The sequence below is a fragment of the Fundulus heteroclitus genome, unplaced genomic scaffold, assembly GCF_011125445.2.
Source record: "Fundulus heteroclitus isolate FHET01 unplaced genomic scaffold, MU-UCD_Fhet_4.1 scaffold_41, whole genome shotgun sequence".
NCBI classification, from domain to species: domain Eukaryota; kingdom Metazoa; phylum Chordata; class Actinopteri; order Cyprinodontiformes; family Fundulidae; genus Fundulus; species Fundulus heteroclitus.
In genome coordinates this window covers 1350321-1370039 of record NW_023396824.1, presented here as the reverse complement: position 1 = coordinate 1370039, position 19719 = coordinate 1350321, and the positions used below count along the sequence as shown (strand labels likewise).

Sequence of the window (19719 nt, the reverse complement as noted above, 5' to 3'; positions counted from 1 at the left end):
GGGTTCTTGTTAGCTAGTTCTTTGATATAGATCTATCTGGAGTAGCAAAATTTTATGTTAATTATGTTTATTTATTTATGTTACTTGTTAATGATAAAAGGTGTTAAATGTAAATATGTATTAAATTTTGAGTAAATGTCTTGTATGTATAGTGTGTAATGTGATGTAATACATATAATACATATTGTCCAGTGTTGTATAGTAACGAAGTAAAAATACTTCACTACTGTACTTAAGTATATTTTGGAGTACTTTATACTTTTCTCAAGTATAACATTTTTTGATTACTTTTACTTTTACTTCACTATATTTCCGTACTTAATTGCATACTTTTACTCCGATACATTTTCAATGTTTGGTTTAGTTACTCGTTACAAAAAAAGTGTCGGTTCGGCCTGGCGCTCCACGCAGTCAATCACTAACGCGCCTGGCCTTTGATTGACAAGGTACAGACCCACCTTTTACTCCGCTCTCATTGGTTGTGCTGTCTTAAATCCCGCCTTTCCTCTTCCTGATTGGCTGTTTTCTATTATGTGTGTGTGCACGCATGTGCGTACGTGCTTGGAGCACGAGATTTCAGTTTTGATTTTAACTGGTATACTAGACTACGAAACTAGTCCCAGTTAAGAAACTAAATATTATCTGCACTAAAATAGGTGAAAGCTGCTGAGTGCAGTTCTGAACAGAAGCAGCAGAGAATGTTTTGAATTGTTGAACTTGAGAAATGTAAGTAACCAACGTTAATATCTCAAAATAGCATTTAATTCTGAAGTAAAACACATTTTATCAACAAAAACCTAATCTCCTCTATAAAACTAAATATTCTGTGCCAGGCAGGAGTTCTGAAGACTGCTGGAAAGATGGAAAAGCAAAGACTGTAGGTCATAAAAATTAAGATTCTTAGCTGTCTGAAAAAGGTGAGAGTGTCACTTTTACCATTATTTTGTTGTTATTGTTGCTTTCATTTATTTTCGACCATTTGAGACAGTTGCTATTCTTGTTTAGACCTTTGCTTAGTTATAATAGTATGATTAGGCTTCCACAAAATAATAGTGTTATTCATTTGACTATTTCTACTTCTAGAATTAGGATAAAGACAAATAAAACAAAGGAACCCAATTTACATTGGTTTTATTGTTCATAGATTTCCACACTGTCCATTAATAAATTAGTATAAACCAGGGCCGGAGCTAGCAGATTCAGAGGGCAAAGAATTCCCAAAGTATATAACATATTCTACCTCCTGCAATGGAAGGGAAAAACGGTTATGGGCTGGCTGATATACAACAGGTCAAAAAGGCCATATTTTGGCTGCAGTGCTTGCTGTTCTCTTATAAAGAAAAGATGATCTAGTGCACTAAATTCAATAGTTAGGTTGAAAATATCCAGTGTAAAATACAGAGATTTGTGTGTGTGGTGTGTTGGCGGCAGGTGTAGAGGGGGGGCCCAAAAAGACTGTGTTGTCCCGGGCCCTAGCAAAGCTGTCAGCTGGCCGGCCTGCAGGTGTATCTATTAGCAGGTTTACCACTTCCTGTAGGTTAACTAAGCCTGGTTTACCACTTCCTGTAGGTTAACTAAGCCTGGTTTATCACTTCCTGTAGGTTAACTAAGCCTGGCTTATCACTTCCTGTAGGTTAACTAAGCCTGGCTTATCACTTCCTGTAGGTTAACTAAGCCTGGCTTATCACTTCCTGTAGGTTAACTAAGCCTGGCTTATCACTTCCTGTAGGTTAACTAAGCCTGGCTTATCACTTCACCATGTTCTTAGTATACACCCCCTTTGCCTGCACTTGGTTGTGTGTTGGTTGCTTAGCACTGAGCTTGCTTGAAGAAGGAAAACTGAAAGCTTACAAAAAGGTTGTATTTTCTGTCTCAACTTGGTCTAAATTTCTCCTGCATTTGGCTGTTTATATTATTTTAAAGGTATACTATGCAACCGGGGTTGATTTTCCAGCGAGGCTCCCCCCAGAGGGCGAAAGTAAAAGTGCACTGTCGTAAAGATGCTCAGCTGTTCTGGTTTCTCCGTTAAGCCAGGCGCGGTTGTTTTGAGCTTAGCAGACAGGCGAACTCAACGAAAAGTGGAAAAAACGGCAGTACAAACAATGACTAACACAGTGAAGGTATGAACATCAAGCTTCCTGCAGCGCTATCTCGGCGAGGCGGCAGCCGCCTCGCCAGTTTTATTATTATTATTATTATTATTTTTTTTTTTAATGTTTAAACTTTCCTAAGACGATGTCCCAGGCACACGGTTTACTGGTCGCACTGTCGAAGAACACACCAACCTTCAGCTCAAAGGATGGCTTGAGTGTCGAGGGCTTAAAAAAAACAGAAAACGGGCCGAGTTGATCAAACGGTAAGTCGTTGTTTTTTTTTCCTGCGCGGCGGTCATGCCTATATGCTATCATGGTAGCAGGCGCTTCATTATTAACATGTCGGCCACCAAAATACTCTTACCTGTTCACTACTTGATGTCGATGGAATTGGGTCAGGATGTTCTTCGGTTGGGCCCTTTCCTCCAACAAAATGCTTGCTACATATGTACTTGAATTTGGTAACTTTTTCCGGGTTGAACTGTTGTGTAGGCTGACCGCACCGGTGTACCCAGCGCACACATTTCTCCTTGGCAGTCTTGAAGAAAACATCCTTCATATGCGGCCGATCAGCGTACCTCGAGTCGCTGTTGCACGTTCCATAGCAACAATGTTTAAAAACCATGGTCTTAGATTTGGAAAAAGCAGTCGTTTACCGAGTAAAACCTAAGCTAACGCATGTCTCTTTTACAGCAAAACAACGGCAGACTATGCAAGTTTGCCCTACTGCGTACCACGTGATGTGACGTCATCGTGACGTTACGTTTCTAAAAATAGCTCGCTCGCGGTACGCTATTAAAAACAACACAACTAATCAGAATCTGTGAATAGCATTTATTCACAAAAACAAAATACAAGACACAACAGACTTCCATTTATGATCTATATAATATAAATACTATTATAAGCTGGATAGAGATGATATAATAACAGTATGCGGTAATATAAATTAAAAAACACAGCAGGACACAAAAATATAAAAGGTAAACTTACATATATATACAATTATTTACATGTTATTGAGTTTGTTATATATATTTTGATCACTTTTATTGATGTTTATCCGTATTGTTAATAATAATAATAATGTCTATTTTTATTATCATCATTATTATCATTATTATTACTGTTTTTATCATAATAATTATTATTATTATCATTATTATCATCATTATCAGGGTGGGTTTCCCGGTTTCTTCAGCTGTTCTACCAGCCACTGCTCCAAGGATTTCCCATGAAGCACTGGGGCAGAAAGTGTCTCTGCCAAAGCGGCTGTGGTCAAACTCTTTTGTTTTTGGCTGTCCACATTTGCTGCACTTGTTAAAATCCACTTCCTGCACATATTTCTGTTTCTGGCTCCCGGTGGCCTCCTCTTCTGCCCTGCGTGGCCTGTTCCTCTCAGTGAAGCAGGGCACAGACGCAGGAGCAGTGGGTGCAGGAGGTGAAAACAGAGGAGCCAGGGGAGGAGCAGCCCTGGAGGACCTCCTGCCATCACTGTCCACCCAGGGTTGAATAAAAGAAGCTGAGCTGGGATAGGAAGAGGAGCTGCTGGGGTGACGGGCTGCACTACTGTGGCAGTAGCAGGTGGTCTGCCTGGCTGCAGCTTAGGAGCCTGTCCTGCTCTGTTCGCTGGGAGGACAAACTCATGCAGGAGTCCTGAGGGGGACGGCGCTTCATCCAGCTTCTTGCTTGGAGGAGGCAGCTGTGAGCTGGCCACAGCCATGTGGTCCTCTGCAGCAAGGCCCTGGGTGAGGACACTGATCTCCTGCATGCTCTCCCTTTGATTAAACCTGCAACCAGGAAACTGTCACCATTACAATTAACTGCAATACCTTTATTTCTAATGTCCAAATAAAAAAATGAGCATTGTGCTTAGCACTGTGTCAGAGTCCTCTGACTGAGGACAAAAAGCTGAAGTGAGGTGGCCTCCATCAGGGGGTGGCAGTCCAGCACCAGGTCGCGGATGTGGTGGTAGTCCGTGAGAACTTCACTGAGGAAGCCCAACTCCATCCTTCTTAGTTGGGGACTTGTGCAGTGAACACAATTTAATGCACAGAGCCTCAACTAGACGACTGGTGCTGGGCCACTGAGCCGGTCCCCCTGGATGACCAATCAGGCTCCTCTTGACGCTGTCCACACCCGGGGTGACGCCCGTATTCCTGGGGGCCTTAAAGCGGCCGTGGGCCAGCAGGCTAGGTGCCTGGGTTGGTAATGGATCCTCCTCTTGTCTCCTTCAGGCAGAGCGGTCCACAGACGGATGACCTCTGACCTGCTGCTCGTCCACATAGAGCGCCTGACGCAGGGACACCAGGTACTCGGCCAAGTCCTGGACCTTATCCCAGCCTGGGATGCCGTCAGGTCCGAGGACTGCAGCCTGCAAGGAAGCATTAAAATACAGAATCCATTACAGCATGTACGATCTCAGTGATGTAGCACTGCAGCTAACGTGTCGTCTACTCACAGGGGCCTGGTCTGCAACGCTGGACCCAGCTGATGCTGCAGGACCAGAGGCTCCACTTGGCTGGACAGGGTGCTGCAGGAGAGGAGGAGGCAGAGGAGGAGGCAGGAGAGGAGGAGGAGGAGGAGGAGGCAGAGGACTGTGGCTGAGGCGCTGACGTAGATCTCCTCGGCTGGATGTGGATGGTGCAGAGGAAGAGGAGCTGGAGGCCTGCTGGACGCTGCTGTGTTCTGGATCATAGAGGACGGCCACGCTCAGGTCCTCAGCTTCCTCCTCCACAAAGCCTTCATCATCATCAGCTCCACCAGCCCATCCTCTTCCTCTGGGTTCTCCATGACAGTCAGCGAGCGACCAGACTGACTGTAAAGGTTCTCCATCCCAGAAGCTCCCTGTAGAAGAACGCAGATCCAGATTATTAGAATGTGAACTAAGGAAGTATTCAGACATCACTCCATGGTGGTGGAAAGTAGCAGAGTAGAAAGTAGAAAGTGATGAAACTACACGGCTACACTCTGACACAACTGTCTGTACTTTCTACTGCTTTACAGTTTTAAAGTGAACCAAGAATGAAAGTATTATAAGCAGAAGAAAACCCTGCAGGCTCTTTCAGTCTCTGACCTGCTTTAGACTTTGTTTATTCATCAGGAAGAATAAAAACATATTTTACCACTAAATGTGTTGCTGCTGTTTCTCTCCTTTTAAAACGGAGGATTCCTTTTAGCGCTGCATGTCAGTGTTGGTTGGTGGAAAGACGTCGACATCAGCAAACCATGGATGCATCTCCAGAGAAACCACTGTCACAGTTTCTTCTCCTGCAACACGTCTGAGTTAACATGAATCATCTGACCTGTTGATGACCCAGGAGGCTGCTAGCTCCTCTAAGGTTCTCTGGAGGATCTTGGGGCTGAGTGGCTCCATGGCCTCCCTCTCAGCGCTGCTGTAGATCCTCAGCTCACAGCTTCCTCTCACTGCTTCCTCCATGCGGTCCTGGTTCCAGCATCACACCTTCCAGGAGGTGGGCCTGGAAGTGGGCGTCGCTGGTACTGCTCCCTGCAGGTGTAACCAAGAAGATGACTTTTACTCTCTGCTTTACAACAACAACATTACAGAGAGAATGAGCCATTTAGGTGGAGGTGGAAGGACCCCAAGGAGGTGGAGCCACCAGCACAGCACTAGCAGCAGAGGTCCACACCACCCTTCTTCAGTGGGCCGGTCTTCAGGTCCAGAGAGAAGCCCTCTGGGTCCTGAATACAGGTGATGTGTCTCTGCTGCTCCTTCCAGACCTGCTGAATGTTCTCATGGTCCACCAGTGGTCCTCCCAGAGTCTCCCTCCCCTTCTCACTGTCCATCTCATGGATCAGGGCCTTGGTCCTCCTGGAGGTCTCCTCTGCTCCCCTCGTCCTCTTGCAGCAGTGCAGAGCCAACTCCCTCCTGGTGATCATCTGGTCCAGGACCTTCTCAGAGACTGGACCTCCTCCCTGGACCAGAAGCTGCCCCTGCTTGGCCAGCCTAAGAGCAGCAACATCAGCCGGATCAGCTCAGAGACGCTCCTGGACAGAGTTCATGTCCTCTGTTAGACTTAGACGAAGAACAACTTCTATTTAGCTGTAGTAGTTTTAGTTCTACCCCTACTTTAGGCAACAAAATGCTAATTTGGCCACTTTAGTATTAATATTGAGTAAAGCTAATGTAACATTTATCCGTTACATCCTTTGACTTTAATGAGATTCTCTCCTACATGGAGTTTTGCACACATGGACATAGAGCAGACATGTTCCTTTGGCAGCAATTTGAAATGAAGATGAAAATTATTAGTTAATAAATCTACAAAGAAGATGAAGACTTCACCTGGAGAGTGGAGCCATGAATACGCCATAGAGCTGATGAAGCTCCTTCCACTCAGCCAACATGGCCCTGACCTGTGACTGTGGGCTGCAGCAGTCCCGCTCCACATCCATCATGGCAGGAGGTGCCACTGCTGCCTCCCTGCAGCGCCTCATAACACCTGCCGCCATGGGCCACAGTCCACGGCCCTCTGCTGCTGTCAGGACCCACACCAGAACCTGGCCGTGCTCCTTGCCCACATTGGTGCACCATCCAGCACTGATGGCAGCTGCACCATCCAGCACTAATGGCAGCTGCACCATCCAGCACTGATGGCAGCTGCACCATCCAGCACTAATGGCAGCTGCACCATCCAGCACTAATGGCAGCTGCACCATCCAGCATTGATGGCAGCTGCACCATCCAGCATTGATGGCAGCTGCACCATCCAGCACTGATGGCAGCTGCACCATCCAGCGCTAATGGCAGCTGCACCATCCAGCACTGATGGCAGCTGCACCATCCAGCACTGATGGCAGCTGCACCGGCCAGCACTGATGGCAGCTGCACCATCCAGCATTGATGGCAGCTGCACCATCCAGCACTGATGGCAGCTGCACCATCCAGCACTGATGGCAGCTGCACCATCCAGCACTGATGGCAGCTGCACCCCCACTTTATTGCTAACCTATGTAAAAAAATCTATAGAAGCAATTACAATCATTCATATATGATGTTTTTACCTTTCTGGTGGAGTCCATCTTGAGCACGGAGCCAAAGACAGACGTTATTCTGGCCTTTACCTCAGGCAGCCGTGACACGACGTCCCTGGCTACACAGCCAGGAGCCACTTGGCTTTAGGGCGGGGGGGGGGGGGGGCAGAGAACAGACAGGAGTCAGTGAAGGCCTCACAGGCAGCAAAGTAGTCCAGCGTGGGGCAGGTCCATGCTGCGCTCTGCTCCTCTTGCAGCTTCTCATGAAGCTGCGTGACGCTGTTACCCTGAGTTCTCCCCCGCATCAGGATGACCACTCGGTAGTCACATGAGTCGCTACGCTACAGACAGGAAAAGAGCTCTGCTCAGCGTTTATTAAAGCCATGCAGGACATTTTCCACCATTTAGTTTACTACAGCACAAGCAAATTATAGAACATTGCTGTTATCATTAATGTGTCATGCCTGTATGTCAGAAGGGCGGGGAATTTCCTGCTGTGTCCCATGTCCTCTGTCCCAGGATGTCCTCTGTCCCAGGATGTCCAGCTGTCCAAGGATGTCCAGCTGTCCCAGGATGTCCTCTGTCCCAGGATGTCCAGCTGTCCCAGGATGTCCTCTGTCCCAGGATGTCCAGCTGTCCCAGGATGTCCTCTGTCCCAGGATGTCCAGCTGTCCAAGGATGTCCTCTGTCCCAGGATGTCCAGCTGTCCCAGGATGTCCTCTGTCCCAGGATGTCCAGCTGTCCCAGGATGTCCAGCTGTCCAAGGATGTCCTCTGTCCCAGGATGTCCAGCTGTCCCAGGATGTCCAGCTGTCCCAGGATGTCCTCTGTCCCAGGATGTCCAGCTGTCCCACGATGTCCAGCTGTCCTAGGATGTCCAGCTGTCCCAGGATGTCCTCTGTCCCAGGATGTCCAGTTGTCCCAGGATGTCCAGCTGTCCCAGGGGACATGTGAGAGGACAACAGGAGCTTTAGTCGCTGATCGGGATCAAATTAAATAAACAGACACCTTTAAATAGCCTTTTTGCTTTGCAGAGTGAGTGTAGACTGTCACTGGGATCAGTGCTAATTCTCTGTCAATAAAATAAAAGAACATGTTGGCTCATTTAAAAACACTTCTAAACACACATTACTTTGTTAAACGTTGTTTGTGATTCACAAAGCTTGATAAAATATGATGTCAACCATCTGAACATCACTATAGTACTTACAGGGTTTGGCTGGAGAAATGAGTTTTCATGCCAACTGTGAGGGAGACAAATGCTTCCCATGGAGGAGGAGGAGGAGGAGGAAGGAGCTGTGACAGTGGGCAGGTGGGCTACAGCTGAAGCCTCTTCAGCACATAGTCCTTGAAAAGGGCCATGTTGGTGTTTGGCCTTTGCTGTCTTCAGGTAGGTTACCAGAGCCTGGGCCTCCTTGCCTGGCTCCTCATACACCTCCTTCATGGACCTCCATCATACACCTCCTTCATGGACCTCCTTCATGGACCTCCTTCATGGACCTTCTTCATGGACCTCCTTCATGGACCTCATTCATGGACCTCCTTCATGGACCTCCTTCATGGACCTTCTTCATGGACCTCATTCATGGACCTCCTTCATGGACCTCCTTCATGGACCTCATTCATGGACCTCCTTCATGGACCTCCTTCATGGACCTCCTTCATGGACCTCATTCATGGACCTCCTTCATGGACCTCCTTCATGGACCTCCTTCATGGACCAGGAGGAAGTCACATCTCTGGGCCGTGTTCTCTCACATAAAGCAGATCAAAGCGGTTCTAAACATCCATAAAATCATGCCAAAGAACCAGATGATGTCCTTTCTGGGTGTGACAGGATACTGCAGGGCTCACATGCCAACTACTGCGAGTTTGAATCCCTGCTGGCTGCTTTAATCCACGCTCTGGCAGCTGCTGGTAAAATGCCAGAAGTCCTTTCTCTGCTCTGAAAGCAGCCTTGTCCTCTGTAACGCCACCAATCATAGCCAGAGGCTGACTGGAACTTCACAGACTATCATGATCCTGCTGACATCATCTGGTGGAAACTAAAGCCTCAGACTGAAGGGAAAATGAGAAATGACCGTTGTTATGTCTGATCCACAGCTCCTGATAACCAACCGTTGTTAGAACCTGTTCTACTGACACTGCCTGGACTACAGCCACTTCTTCCCTAGTCATCAACCTGACAGCTTAGTGGAGACCTTTTCTCCCTGCTAAAGAATTAATAAGACCGAACAGATAAATCTGTAAGTTTTCTGACTAAGTTAACGTGTTCATCACAGGAACTCTTTCCAGGTTTGCAGGTAGCAGGAATCCAGCAGAGATCCAGACATCTGTGCAGCGCAGGAAGAATCCACACCTCATTTTCTGGGAAGGACAGCAGGTTGTAAAGTTATCACACCTGCTTCATGTGACCCATAGAAATCCCTCCTGCAGTCATGTGTGCTTAGATCTGACCCTCATTCCAGCTCCAAGGCGCCCCCTGGCGGCCACACCTTGTAACAACCTGATTCATTTCTCCTTGATGGACTCAGTCTGACTGAATCAGTGTCAGAAGTGATCTGAACAGGAGACTTATTGGTGGGAGGTTTTTATTCTGAGTTCTTTTAAAAGGCCAGCTGCCTGGTTCCATCAGAGGAGCAGCGGGTCAGCTGGGTCACCTGGTGAGAAGGTGAGGCTGCAGAGGAGGAACCACACCTTCACAGGCTGACCAATCACAGAGGAACTTCATTCACTGGAAGAACTCTGAGCCATCAGGCAGCATTCATCAGCACTGAGCTCAAAGGATCCAGGTTCTGGTGGTTCTGGTCCACTCCCCACCACCTGGTGGCTCAAGAGCAGCAACAAACCACCAGCAGCTGCTCTTTGTCTGCTGCTGCATGCCTCCACAGCTTCCAGCCTCCAGAACCAACCAGGATCCAGAACCAACCAGGATCCAGTCCAGCAGGCGTCCCGGTTCTGACTGACCGCTGGATCCACTCTAGAACCAGAAAAGCGTGACTCCCCCACGGCTCGGAGCTGGAAGCTGCACCGGGTCAGTCTATGGGTCTGAGGTTCGGTTCCAACAGGCTGGAGGTCTGACAGCCCAGCTGGACCTGAGCTGGTTCGGTTCTGCTCCTGTTGGGGCTCAGGTAAGGACGGTTCTGGTGCAGTTGTGGTTCAGGTAGTGCAGGGGCGGCCACAGATCAGACACTAGTGGGCGCTGAAGTGTTATTTTCCAGAGTTTAATGGTTCGGTTCAAAGCGGCGTTTCTGGGTTTGACAAGAGAACCAGAACCAGCTGCATCTCTGTGGTTTGACCCGACAAGAACCCACCCAGCCTGCCTCTGCTGTTCTGACAGCGGCTATAGGTCCCCAGGTAATTAGCTTCGCGCTTACATGGTGCATTACGGTAGGTAGAGCTGACCTTCCAGGAGAAAAAGACAGAGCAGTAGAGCTGACCTTCCAGAAGAAAAAGACAGAGCAGTAGAGCTGACCTTCCAGAAGAAAAAGACAGAGCAGTAAATCTGACCTTCCAGGAGAAAAAGACAGAGCAGTAGAGCTGACCTTCCAGGAGAAAAAGACAGAGCAGTAGAGCTGACCTTCCAGGAGAAAAAGACAGAGCAGTAGAGCTGACCTTACAGGAGAAAAAGACAGAGCAGTAAAGCTGACCTTCCAGGAGAAAAAGAGAAATTAAACTTAACCTTCAGAAACTGGAAATCTATGAAATAAACTATTGTAACCAGAATAAATATTTCATTATTTTACTTTAGATTTAAAAAAGCAAGTAGAGTTTATCATAATGCCAATATAAGATATAGAGTGCAACTCCCTTTGTTGCAAATTACAACAAGCATAAAAAGCAATGCTAGTGTAATGCCGGTTCAGACGTGACGACTGCATTTCCCATGATGCAATGTGGTCAAAATGGCCACCAACTCCCATCATGCAACACTGCCCTAAAATGGCCGCCGCCCTAACAACGGAGTGGAGAGATAACGTTACTAGGGAAAATGTATTTATTGCGATCGCGCACGACAATCTCCCTTCTTCCCTGGCACACCGCCAACCTGAGAAGACACACAGCTGTTTTACTCCAAACTCCCCCCCCCCACCCCCCCCCACGCCACGTGCTCGAGTTTCCCGCTGGACCGAGATTTTTCGAAGCTAACTTTATTCCTGCTTTGGACGCAGGAGGTCGACTTAAAAAGTACTTTTGTGTTCAATCTAATTCACAGTTGCCTGGTTATTCAGAATTCAGAGCTACCTCCTATCTGAGTTAACATCTGATATTAATACAGAGACATTAACAGGGGATGGGTGATAAGGAATAAGGAATTAAACTCTAATTGCAGTTATATTGGGGTTCTCACAGTCTGCAGGATAAACCTCATCAGTTAAAATCCGACCAGATCATTTATTCCAGCATAAATGAGTTCATAACAGCTAAATAATTAATGCATTAGTAGTATAAATCATTACAAGCTTCTAGCTAACATCATCACCATTTGAACTATATTTTGTTATAGCCGAATTTTGAGTTGAATGACTTATTACTTAAATTATAATACCAAATTATAATTAATAATAATAAGCACATTCAAACAGCTTCTGGCATAACATATTGGTCGGTTTCTAAAATGAACTCAACCCAGAACCAGAACCTTCATTAATCCCAAAGAGAAACGTGTAGATCAGGAGTTCCTGCAGGCAGGAAGGTTCTCCTGCAGAAGTCTGGAGAACCACTGACTGAAGATGGAACGGAGAATGGAGTGTTTTTCCTGTTCTACAACGATGATGTCATGAAACATCATCTGATCCAGGTTCCCTTCAGAGACTGACCTTCATCACCACAGGTATGAATATTTATGAGCCCCATGAACTGGACCTGAGTCAGTCTGGATGTTAGCTGTCAGAACTAAACCCAGTCTGTAGGTCAATGGATTTGTTCCATCAGAGGTTCCCCTCTGCAGTCTTCACCTGTTCCTCTGCTGGAAACTCCAAAAAAGGTAAAAAACCTGGAAACCAGCCAACCACTGCAGACTTCCTGGATGAGGTCAAGAGTCGTCTGCATTGTACACGGCTTTGCTGCAATCCCTCATACTGAGCAAGCATGAAGCGACAGTGGGAAGAAAAACTCCCCATTAACGGGAAGGAGAACCTCCGGCAGAACCAGAACCAGGCTCAGTATGAACGGTCATCTGCCTCGACCGACTGGGGTTACAGAAGACAGAACAGAGACACAACAAGACAGACAAAAAAGCACAGAAGCACACATTGATCTATTCAATTCAATTCAATTCAATTTTATTTATATAGCGCCAAATCATGAAACATGTCATCTCAAGGCACTTTAAAAAGTCAAGTTCAATCATATTATACAGATTGGGTCAGATTATACAGATTGGTCAAAAATGTCCTATATAAGGAAACCAGTTGATTGCATCAAAGTCCCGACAAGCAGCATTCACTCCTGGGGAAGCGTAGAGCCACAGGAAGAGTCATCTGCATTGTACATGGCTTTGCTGCAATCCCTCATACTGAGCAAGCATGAAGCGACAGTGGGAAGAAAAGCCACCCATTAACGGGAAGGAAAAACCTCCGGCAGAACCGGGCTCAGTATGAACGGTCATCTGCCTCGACCGACTGGGGTTACAGAAGACAGAGCAGAGACACAACAAGAGAGACAAAAAAGCACAGAAGCTCACATTGATCTAGTAATCTGTTCTACATTAGATGGTAGTAGCGGGTGAGCCGTCTTCTCTGGATGATGTCATAGTTAACAGAACGCCAGACCAGGTGTACCTACTATGAAGAAAAAGAGAGAGAGCAAAAAGTTAAAGCAGAAATGACGACAGTCATTTCAATGTAATACAATGCAAAACTGGAGAACAGTAGACTGAAAAACAGTAGAATTCAGTAGAGTGAGAAAATTAGACCCTGATGTCCTCCAGCAGCCTAGGCCTATCACAGCACAACTATAGAGATAGCTCAGGGTATGAGCCACTCTGACTATAAGCTTTGTCAAAAAGGAAAGTTTTAAGATTAGTCTTAAAAGTAGACGGGGTGTCTGCCTCACGGACCAAAACTGGGAGTTGGTTCCACAGGAGAGGAGCCTGATAGCTAAAGGATCTGCCTCCCATTCTACTTTTAGAGACTCTAGGAACCACCAGCAGACCTGCAGTCTGAGAGCGAAGTGCTCTGTTAGGAACATACGGGGTAATCAGAGCTCTGATATATGATGGAGCTTGATTATTAAGGGCTTTATACGTTAGAAGGAGAATTTTAAATTCTATTCTTGAATTAACAGGAAGCCAATGAAGGGAAGCTAAAATTGGAGACATATGATCCCTCTTGTTGATTTTCATCAGAACTCTTGCCGCAGCATTTTGAATCAGCTGAAGACTTCGAACTGCATTTTGTGGACTTCCTGATAGTAAAGAATTACAATAGTCCAGCCTTGAAGTAACAAATGCATGGACTAGTTTTTCAGCATCACTCCTGGACAGAATGTTTCTAATTTTGGCGATATTCCGGAGGTGAAAAAAGGAAACTCTGGAAACCTGTTTAATATGGGATTTAAATGACATGTCTTGGTCGAAAACAACACCAAGATTTTTAGCTTTATTACCAGAGGCCAAGTTAATGCCATCCAGATTAAGGGATTGATTAAGAACTTTATTTTTTGTAGACTCTGGCCCAAAGATTACAACTTCTGTCTTGTCAGAATTTAAATGCAGGAAATTTAAAGTCATCCAGCTTTTGATGTCATCAAGACATGACTGCAGTCGAAGTAACTGATTGGATTCATCAGGATTTATGGATAAATATAGCTGAGTGTCATCAGCATAACAGTGGAAATTAATCCCATGCTGTCTGATAATTTTGCCAATCGGAAGCATATATATAGTAAATAGAATTGGTCCAAGGACTGAACCCTGTGGTACTCCACAAGTGACCCTAGAGTTTAAGGAAGATTTATTATTAACATGAACAAACTGGAATCTGTCCGACAGATAAGATTTAAACCAGCCTAATGCTTTCCCCTTAATCCCTACAGTATGCTCAAGTCTTTGTAGGAGAATATTGTGATCAACTGTATCAAATGCAGCACTGAGATCTAACAGGACAAGTATAGACACAAGTCCATTATCTGAGGCCATGAGAATATCATTGGTGACCTTCACCAGAGCTGTTTCAGTGCTATGATGAGCTCTGAAGCCTGACTGAAACTCCTCAAGTAGGTCATTACTTTGTAAATGTTCACATAGTTGATTAGCAACTACTTTCTCAAGAATTTTAGATAAGAAATGTAGATTAGATATAGGTCTGTAATTTACTAACTCATCTTGATCAAGAGATGGTTTCTTAAGTAAAGGTTTAATAACAGCTACTTTAAAAGCCTGTGGTACATATCCATTTACCAAGGATAGATTAATCATGTCTAAAATAGTGCCACTGATCAAAGGGAATATGTCCTTAAACAACTTGTTTGGGATTGGGTCTAACATACAGGTAGAAGGTTTAGATGAAGCTAAAATTTTAGATAGCTCAGAAAGCTCTACTGCTTTTAAACAGTTCAGACACTGCGCAGGTTCTAAGGATTCCTCCAATGCTGCCTCACTTACTGAGGATGAGGTAATCATGTTTGGGAGGATGCCAATTATTTTATTTTTAATGGAATCAATTTTATTTATGAAGAATCCCATAAAATCATTACTGCTATAAGCTAAGGGAATGGATGGATCAACAGAGCTGTGGCTCTGGGTAAGTTTGGCAACTGTACTGAAGAGAAATCTAGGATTATTCTTATTCTCCTCAATTAATGATGAAAAATATGCTGCTCTAACTCTGCGAAGGGTCTTGTTATACAACAATAGACTGTTCTTCCAGATTAAGTAGGATTCCTCTTGGTGTGTAGAGCGCCATTTTCTCTCCAATTTCCTAACATTGTGCTTCAAGGAACGCAGCTCTGAATTAAACCAAGGAGCGAGCTTCCTGTGAATAATCACCTTCTTTTTCAAGGGAGCTACATTGTCTAATGCAGAACGCAATGACGAAGTCATACCGTTTACAAAGACATCTATTTGTGAATTGGAAGAAACAACATTGCTGCCATCTACAGGGCATTTCTGCAATACGGAGGATATTAAAAAGGGGACAGACTCTTTAAGTTTTGATACAGCATTATCCGATAAAGATCTACTATAATGGAACCCTCTTTTGGGGGTGGAGAACTCAGTTAGATTAAACTCAAATGTTATTAAAAAATGATCAGATAGGACAGGGTTGTGAGGAAATACTGTTAATTCTTCACAATCAATGCCATATGTCAGCACAAGGTCTAAAGTATGGAGCCAAGAGTGTGTCGGTTTATGCACATTTTGAGCAAAACCAATTGAATCTAGGATAGTTTTAAAGGCTACACTAAGGTTATCACATTCTGTGTCAACATGGATGTTAAAATCACCCACTATAATAGCCTTATCAGTATTTAACACCAAATCAGATAAGAAATCTGACAACTCATCCAAAAACTGAGTGTAAGGGCCTGGTGGACGATACAAAACAACAAACAGAAGAGGTTTTATTGCTTTGCAGTTTGGATGAGGGAAACTGAGGGTTAAATGTTCAAAAGAACTGTAGTTATTAATTGGCCTGGGACTAATTAATAAATCAGACTGAAAGATGGTTGCCACTCCTCCTCCTCTTCCCACAGATCTGGGAATGTGGAAATTTGAATAATTGGAGGGAGTTGACTCATTTATACTAACGTAGTCCTCTTGTAGCCAGGTTTCTGTGAGACAAAACAAATCAATCTGTTTATCAGAAATCAATTCGTTAACTAACAAAGTCTTTGGAGGGAGAGACCTTATATTTAATACACCACATTTAATTGTTTTATTTTTAGGTTCAAGGTGAACCGTATTGATTTTTATTAGGTTTTTATGATTTGTTTCTTTTAGATCAGTTTTTGATTCTTTAAGTTTTGGCCGTGGGAAAGACACCGTCTCAATAGGATAATGGATGGGTAACAGTACAGAAGCTGCAGAGAGGTGTGTTAAACTACGGCTCTGCTTCCTGGTCTGGACCCTGGGTTGTCAGCATTTAGGAGAACTAATAAATCCGGCCAGATTTCTAGAAAGAAGAGCTGAACCATCCAAAGTAGGATGGATGCCGTCTCTCCGGATCAGACCAGGTTTTCCCCAGAAAGTTCTCCAGTTATCAATGTAGCCCACGTCGTTTTCAGGACACCACCTAGACAACCAGCGGTTGAATGATGACATGCGGCTAAACATGTCATCACTAGTAATCTGTTCTACATTAGATGGTAGTAGCGGGTGAGCCGTCTTCTCTGGATGATGTCACAGTTAACAGAACGCCAGACCAGGTGTACCTACTATGAAGAAAAAGAGAGAGAGCAAAAAGTTAAAGCAGAAATGACAACACATAATGCATAATTGAAGAACAGTAGAACTCAATAGAGTGAGTAAAAAAGTCCCTGATGTCCTCCAGTAGCCTAAGCCTATAGGAGCATAACTATAGAGGTAGTTCAGGGTAACATGAGCCACTCTGACTAGAAGCTTTGTCAAAAAGGAAAGTTTTAACATTAATCTTAAAAGTAGACGGGGTGTCTGCCTCACGGACCAAAACTGGGAGTTGGTTCCACAGGAGAGGAGCCTGATAGCTAAAGGATCTGCCTCCCATTCTACTTTTAGAGACTCTAGGAACCACCAGCAGACCTGCTGTCTGAGAGCGAAGTGCTCTGTTAGGAACATACGGGGTAATCAGAGCTCTGATATATGATGGAGTTTGATTATTAAGGGCTTTATACGTTAGAAGAAGAATTTTAAATTCTATTCTTGATTTAACAGGAAGCCAATGAAGGGAAGCTAAAATTGGAGAAATATGATCCCTCTGGTTGATTTTCATCAGAACTCTTGCTGCAGCATTTTGGATCAGTTGAATGCTGCTTGTCGGGACTTTGATGCAATCAACTGGTTTCCTTATATAGGACATTTTTGACCAATTTGTATAATCTGACCCAATCTGTATAAAATGATTGAACTTGACTTTGTAAAGTGCCTTGAGATGACATGTTTCATGATTTGGCGCTATATAAATAAAATTGAATTGAATTGAATTGAATGATGACATCACACCGCCTCAGCACCTGTATAGTAGCCAGTTTACCACTGCGCTAATTCAGTGTTGATCCGTTGCTGCTTAGTTATGACGCGCTGAGCAGCTAACGTTGTACATGTTCGCTTGTCAAATGAATTCCAGCAATCTTCTTTGTGTCCAAAAACTGTTTCAGGCAGATGAACCATTATGAAGGTCTCCATTTATTCCATCACGGCAACATTGGTTCACCATGACTCCACCACAGCGGTCAAAAACTTGGATGCCCTTCCGGGTTCAACACCTGTCAACTACCCGTCACCTCTTGTTTTATATATAGGAGCCGACAGCCCCATCTAGAGGCCAAAACCCCAAAATACACATTTGGCTCCAATACACCGGCCCCTAAATGGCATAATAAACAAATATGCCAATTCCCAAAACAATAATAGTACAGGAGGCAATATGTGACACAAATGCAACATTAATACATTAATTTAGATACCATACACCATGCAAAGTTTGGAAATTGGTCTCAATAATATTGGACTTAGTTTCAATTTCACTGATCTCACAAAACCACGACTATCTAGAAACACTTCCAAAACCTTCCCCAAGAACTTGATGAAAATGCCTGAAGATTAACTTGGAGATGTGTTGTTCTTTGGCCAGAATTATTGGATGTTTTACTTCCTCTGGCATTGCACTTCTATGAAGACGCTTTCACAAACGTGTAAAAGCGTCTGTCTTCATTATTGAGGTATTTTAACACAGATGTGCTATCAGTCCAGAACGCTGTTTTTTCCAGATAGATATTCAGCTCTGCTTTGACCATAGCATCCATCTTCACAGCTAAAACAGCAGCTGAAGGTTCAAGCCTGGGAATGGTGATAATTACTCTGGCCTTCCCCATCAGGAAAGCAACATGAATGATGTTTTCATAATTTATCATACGAATGTACACAACAGTTCCATATCCAGTTTCACTAGCATCTGAAAAGTGGTGTAATTGTGCATTCTTTATAGTTCCAAACCCAACAGGTTTAATGCAGCGGTCAACACTAAAGGTAGACAGTAGCTCTAGCTCCTCCAACCATCTTCTCCATTTGTGTAAAATGTCTTGTGGCAGTGCATCATCCCAGCCACAGCTTCTTTTACACAGTTCCTGCTGCATCAATTTTGCTTGTAATGTCTCTGGTGCCAGGAAACCCAGTGGGTCATACACAGAACTATTCACAGATAACATTCCACGCCTGGTCAGGGCTTGCTACTTCAGCTTCATCTTAAGCTGGAAGGCATCAGTCTCCACACACCACTGCAGACCCAAAGCTCTTTCCATTGGAAGCTTATCGATATCCAGATCCAACTTCTTCAAATCTTTAGCTCTCTGCTCTTCTGCATGAAATGATGTTATTCATAAACTTTACATCCTCCTGGTGAAAGTTCTGATTAAACTTGAATCTTTACCTGAGACTTTGTATTCTCCGTTTGGCTACTGCAAAATTGTTTGGTAAACAGACATCCGGTCTTTTAATGGCAGGTTCAAGCAATACTTTCCATCCTGCATTGCTGCAGATGTTTCCATAATATTGAAAAACTTTTGATCTTCTCTGGACATTTTCTTGTTTATCAGCTGATCCTTCACAGAAATCATGATCATACTGGCTCTTGAACAGTTCCTCCAACTTGCTGCTGAAATTCTGTTGACTGTTACAGGTGAGTCTTCTTGTACACCACTGCTATAGCTGTATATATATATATATATATATATATATATATATATATATACTGTAACGAATTGCTGTAAAAACTACAGCATGAGAATTCAGCCATGAGGCTGGGTTTTGAAAATACAGCTCTTAGCTGTAATCTGGAAAGAATATCGAATTTGATTGGACCGTTGGATCACGGGCATAACCGACTGAGCTATATTCTACACTGGATTGCTAATCACCGTCTGTTTGAACGAGTCTCTGTGAAGCCACCAGCCGCCATATTGGTACTCCCTATTTCCCCCCAGTAACTAGGGAATATGTGCGCTACAGCATCGAATAACGAGGATTTTCTCATGTTCAGGGGGGGCTTAAGACTTTTAAAATGTCAAATGCCATATACGTTTATGTTATGTTCTAAAACTATCAAGTACTGAGAAAGTCATGTGCTGAAATATTTTGCATTTTATACATTTAAATATACAAGTTTACCATTTATAAATATATAAATAACAATATACAAAACATATATTTACATATGTGTATACGTATATATACAGATATACATATACACATATTTATATATACATATATATATATTTAATATTAATAACATGTAAAATATTTCAGCACCTAATTTCCTAGTAGTTGATAGTGTTAGTACATCCACTGACTGTAGAATTACCTGTGAAACGTTTTCACTCAGCCAGAAAACTGCTTGTTGTTGCAACCAAATCCTGTGGGATTCTGTGAGAGTAGGGAGTAGCAAGATGGCGGCCAGTGACTTCAGTTTTTCAGCAAAATCAGCACTCCAGTGTAG

General features: G+C 44.1%; 2 protein-coding genes across 2 annotated transcripts in view; one reads left to right on the top strand and one right to left on the bottom strand.

Annotated features, from left to right (window-relative positions):
• The window catches only part of LOC118560258 (protein NLRC3-like), a 492641-nt gene that overhangs the window by 71543 nt on the left and 401379 nt on the right, over positions 1-19719 (top strand). The gene's annotated exons all lie outside the window — the stretch shown is intronic.
• LOC118560262 (protocadherin-15-like) lies at positions 4103-5147 on the bottom strand. The gene is made up of 2 exons (XM_036131188.1): positions 4555-5147; positions 4103-4467 (listed from the first exon to the last, which is right to left on the bottom strand). The coding sequence occupies exons 1-2, from the start codon at positions 4996-4998 to the stop codon at positions 4327-4329; spliced, it is 585 nt and encodes a 194-aa protein (XP_035987081.1). The 5' UTR covers positions 4999-5147; the 3' UTR covers positions 4103-4326.

What these genes read in the sequence shown, in the direction of transcription:
- LOC118560262 (XM_036131188.1), bottom strand. Translation starts at nt 4,998, where the DNA reads ATGTCTGAATACTTCCTTAGTTCACATTCTAATAATCTGGATCTGCGT. An exon ending in GCGTTGCAGACCAGGCCCCT is followed by an intron (nt 4,468 to 4,554) that starts GTGAGTAGACGA and finishes GCTTCCTTGCAG; the next exon opens with GCTGCAGTCCTCGGACCTGA.